The sequence below is a fragment of the Olea europaea genome, unplaced genomic scaffold, assembly GCF_002742605.1.
Source record: "Olea europaea var. sylvestris unplaced genomic scaffold, O_europaea_v1 scaffold1658, whole genome shotgun sequence".
Lineage (NCBI taxonomy): Eukaryota > Viridiplantae > Streptophyta > Magnoliopsida > Lamiales > Oleaceae > Olea > Olea europaea.
This window is the reverse complement of record NW_019234243.1, coordinates 144,341-149,406: the sequence shown is the minus strand read 5'-3', so window position 1 is coordinate 149,406 and position 5,066 is coordinate 144,341. Positions and strand designations below refer to the sequence as shown.

Genomic DNA, 5,066 nt, shown 5'->3' with positions numbered 1-5,066 from the left:
AATTTCTAACAAACAGGGGTCAATACTATGAAATGGATCAAGATTAAATATAAGGTTATACATAAATTCAGAATAAATCACTGATAACTAATTTTGAATGAGCTACGAATTTGTCTCCGAAGAGAACTTCATTAAGGATGATCCACATTTTACTCCATTTTCTCCTCAGCTGACATTCTAATCTTGCCATTTTCAGAGCGCTCTCTCTCTCTCTCTCTCTCTCTCTCTGTGTATATATATTTCTCTTTTTCAGATACATACGCACACTATGTCCATCAAAGCCACCAGTGATACGACCACCCCGCCGGAAAATTCCGCCGACCCAAACAAGCCGCACATCACATGGCAAGATTCATACAGCCAAGCCCACATAGCCATTGAAGCTCTCTCCTCAATCCTCCAATCAATTCCACCTTCACTCTCTAAATCCGAAACCCCTGCTTTCTCTCTCCTCCATGACCCCGAAACAGCCGACCAAATATCACGGCGGCTCCGCCAACCTGATTCCGGAGCAGGCGATGACGACCTTTGTCGTTGGCTGTACGATACATTCCAAACCTCCCTACCTGATCTCCACTTAGTAGTCCTCAGGTTTCTTCCAATCATTGCCGGAGCTTATCTCTCACGTGTCACCCTCCATAAGCCTCTCGCCGGTTTTGAAGCCGTCCTTTTGGCTCTCTATGCGCATGAAACCACCTCCCGCAACGGTCATTCTGTGACTGTGAGTATTCCTGATCTCTCCCACTCCAGCATTTACCATGAAACCAAACAAACATCCAAAAACAGCGCAACAGAATTGAATTTGGCTGTGATTTCTCCAAGTTTAGATCCCCATGGCACCGTTCGGTCTACCCGGAGAGCCCGGATTGTCGGCGTCGCATTAGAATTATACTACAGCAAGATTTCGAATATCCCAGTGGGTTCAAAGATTGATTTATGTGAATTTTGCAGAGTATGGTCTGGCCACGATGGGACAGAACTCGAATCCCCCGGTTCATCAGAAGGGAAAGAAATTGAAGGTGAAAATTTAGAGAGGAAAAATGAAGTGAAAAAGGGCAGGATTAGTCTGCCATGGGAGCTTCTGCAACCAGTTTTACGGATTTTAGGACACTGTTTGATGAGTCCTGACAAGGATAAGGAATTGTATGAAGCTGCTTGCTCTGCAAGTAGGTCTCTTTATGCAAGATCATTGCGTGATATAAATTCCAAGGCAATATTGGCAACTGGAAGTCTTCTTAATCTCGTGAAGTTGGCTGCAGAATCCAATGGCGATGTTGATCATACTGAGATAACACTGTCTAATGTCATTACAATTTGAAGGCTCAGATTTTTGAAGAATGAATCTCTCTCCTGAATCCATGAACTAGGATTCAATAATCTGGTGCTAAGCTACCTTTGAGAATAGAGAAACTTTAATCCCTCGAATTGTTATTCCTTTATTCGATATATAAGCACAGATTTTTTGCTTTATTTTATGCACCGTTGACATGACAGACCAATTAATTGGTACATAAATCTAAACACCAATACTCATTAAATCATTTATCTCTTATCTTTGTTTCAAGAGTTTAGTTCTTAATAATTTAGATAATTCAGTCTTTTGCAAGCTTGTTGATAGCATTGTGAGCATTCTTAGTTCACCTAAAGTAGTGACGAGATGTTAATTAACTACTTTCAACCGTTGTATACTGGAAGACAGATGTTATTGGTCCTCTTGCACCACAGTGCGGGGCTAATCTATTTTAAGGAAACTTTGTGCAACACATGTTTCGGTTCCTTTTAATACCCCTACTACCTCAACAACTATTTCCTCTAATTTTATTGTTATTCTGTGTATTATAATGTTTCCTTCCATCATTTTATTTATATAATTTAAGCAGTATTTCTAATTTTCTTTGTATATTTTTCTAACACATTTAATTAGGCAAAATTATTTAAATGGACCAAAAGGTAACTTCTTAATATCAAAAGTATCTTTTGCTTTTCAAAAATCATGTCTAACTAGGATTTTTTATTTATTTATTTATTTTTAATAGATTCTATGAGAAAACTACTAGGAGCATACGCAGGGTCAATTTCGTTTTTAGTACTTAGCCAAATTTCAACCTATGATGGCACTAAGTTTGTGCCTCAGTCAGCACACACAAGTTTCCAACAATATGCAAACACAATATAGGTCCATTTATGCGAATGAAAGGGACGAAAACACAGTATTTACAAGAAGAGGAAATTACAAAGGTTTAAGTTTTCCAATTTAAAAATCAGGTGTTATTTGAATTATTAATAATATCACATGTCCTTTCTTTGTCTCAGCACTCACTCCGGCAACTCATCATGGCCCAGCGACGGCAGCTTCGTGCATGATAGTTCATCACCTTTGTGCACAGTGCGGATCCATTCTTCTTCTTTGTAATTTTAATTTTTGAGTGGTGCGGTGATAGACAGTTCGATGGTGATCCCGCAGTGCACTAATGTTGATGGTGTGTTGTCTTTGTTGGTGCGATGGTGGTAGAGGTATGTGATACATTGCAGTGCGATACTGTGTGCGATACTGTGTGCGGTGGTGCTGTTTGGTGTATATGACCAACTATTTGATTAATTTGTAACCAAGCCCCCGTTTGACCCTCATTTCCTGAAAATGAAAATGGGTGGAATAGTATTTTTTTGAAAAATGAGTGGTTGAAAAAGAAAGAAAAATTTTCGATTTACGTATAATATTATTTTATGGAAGATTGTATGGTTGAAAATAAAATAGAGAAAAATGAAATATAACGTAATTTAATTTAATGAACGTCAAACGGGGGCCAAATATTTGTATTTTTATGATCAAACATCTAATGGTGACATAAAAATTATATAATTTGTGACTGAAAAATAATTTGTTCGTGATCGACAAATAAGCAATGACTTATAAATTTTTTGATTTGTGATCGTGAAATAATTTGTGATCAATTAATTTGATAATATGTGACTAATAAATAAGTTCTGATTTATAAATACATACCCGTGGTCATTAATTGTATAATTTGACCATGATATATTTAATTAATACAATAGTTTTAATTATTAATTTGTCACTGAATTTTGAATTTTGAAACTTTAAACTTAAAAATTAAATTGACCTATAGTTAATACCTAAATTGTGAATTTTTTCCCTTACAAGAATCATTTCCAACTCTTATATTACTCCACAATATAAGAGAATGTTGTTTCGCGCGGGTAGTCCCTAACAATTAAAAAAAGAATCAGATGATTGTATAAGGAACAGACCTCTTGAGACAAAATCTCAAAAAGTGGTGTTTTATTGGCGATGATTTACAATTGGAACTAAACAGAATGCCTCCAAGGGGCGCAAGCCCACGAGTACTAAAAGAAATGTTTAAATTTAAATTAAGAAATTGAAATTACATATTCTCTGTTTGAGAGTATTTGATTCGGGGTCCTTTTTTTCTATATCTTCTCTTCCTTTTATATTCCCTTGATTATTTCTTCGTGGTAAACCGCTTGGAAACTGCTTGATTGCTGTATAACTACCCACTTTCTTTATGGTGGTTAACTTGTCGTGGGACTGCCGTCTCTAACTGTTGTCATTACTCTTTGTCATTCAACCGCTTTCAACTGGGCTCCTTAAATCGTGGAATGTGATAAGATCACTTAATAACTGCTTCAACGACTACTATTTTAGATAACCATAATGTTATGCTTGCTAAGATCCTAGGTGATTCAAAGGTTTGGGCAAAAATGGGGTCATCGCTCTGGGCGACCGTAAGGTACTCCATTCGCTCAGATTCTGGGCGTCTTGCAAGTTTGGACGATAATGTTACCATGTTCGTGGGCTTCCATCGCATACCTCAATAATTCTATTTGGACCTTTATCCTGGATTCCCTAATTGGGCTTCACTCTTTGGGCTATTTGATTTGGACTGCACTTTTAGTGTATCAACAATTACTCCCCAATATGGTAGAATTAATACTAATTATTAATCTTTGCCATATTCACTCATATTTACTTTGTATTTTCCAGCAATATTTGAAATTTCCAAGAATTTCAATCATTATTTCCTTCTACAGTCTGAAAAGGTACAACGTTACAAACCCTTATAAACCAAAAGGACACGCTATTTTATCGCACCACTAAACCACGTCTCTATATTTCGCGCTTCTTCCTCGCTATTATACTGTTCATATTCTTGCTTCTTTGCTACGTTTTTCAGGCAAACCTTATCAAAACTATACTTTGTTTCCAACGGCTACTTCACAAATTCAATCTCATGATTCTTTTAGTTTTGAAGATTTCCAAAAAATCCTTACTAGGCCATATGTAAATCCAAACTTCCTTGCACAAGCTAGTGCTGACCTCAATGAATTCTATTTGGGTCCATCGTTCAATAATGCCGAAGCCGTCAGACAAGTGGCAGTGGGTCAGCTGTTCCCTTGCACTCAAGGTTCTCCGTTCCTGAACTCTCTGCCATTGAGGCCGATTCGCGAAAAAAGTATTTGTACTTGGCCCAAAGCTGATGTTATTTTTCGTAGATGACATGCACGTCTTGTGAGTCATGGCCCCACCAAGGCGATTTTTGATCGTGCTAGGATTTCAGATTTATTAGAAATTTCTCTTCAACCCCCGATTTTTGACCCAGTGCTTTTTCCTATTGCTTTGAGTTTTTGGTCTTCTGAGTTTAACACCTTCGTTTCCCTCTTGGTCTCATGTTTATTACTTTAAGGGATGTTGGAGCCCTGATAAATCTGCCGCCTTTGGGCGATATCATCTTTCCTGGTACCTTGATTTCCAGTGTTGCCCCGAAATTTGATAAGAAACTTACTGAGTCCTATTCAAGCCTGCAAGGCTTTTATAATCACTCAAGCGTTAAACCTTCCCATGCTGAGCGTGTGACCTTTCTTCAGATTTGGCTCTGTAAATATATTCTTTGTGTGTCAATTATGAAACCTTCTATGAGCTACTTACCCATAGCGCATGAATTGGCGCGTGGTAGGCCTTTGAACTTATGTTTCTTCTTTTTAGCCGCTCTTTATAGAGGCATGACTTCTCTTCAATTTCAATTGAA

At 37.5% G+C, this 5,066-nt stretch overlaps 1 protein-coding gene across 1 annotated transcript; it reads left to right on the top strand.

The window, feature by feature from the left end:
* The first annotated feature begins 268 nt into the window (after window positions 1–268).
* LOC111377473 lies at window positions 269–1,467 on the top strand. Its single transcript, XM_023000580.1, has one exon. The coding sequence runs from the start codon at window positions 269–271 to the stop codon at window positions 1,316–1,318; it is 1,050 nt and encodes a 349-aa protein (XP_022856348.1). The 3' UTR covers window positions 1,319–1,467.
* The last annotated feature ends 3,599 nt before the right edge of the window (window positions 1,468–5,066 follow it).

Excerpts from the sequence above, each read along its gene's own strand:
- LOC111377473 (XM_023000580.1), top strand. The coding sequence starts at position 269 with ATGTCCATCAAAGCCACCAGTGATACGACCACCCCGCCGGAAAATTCC.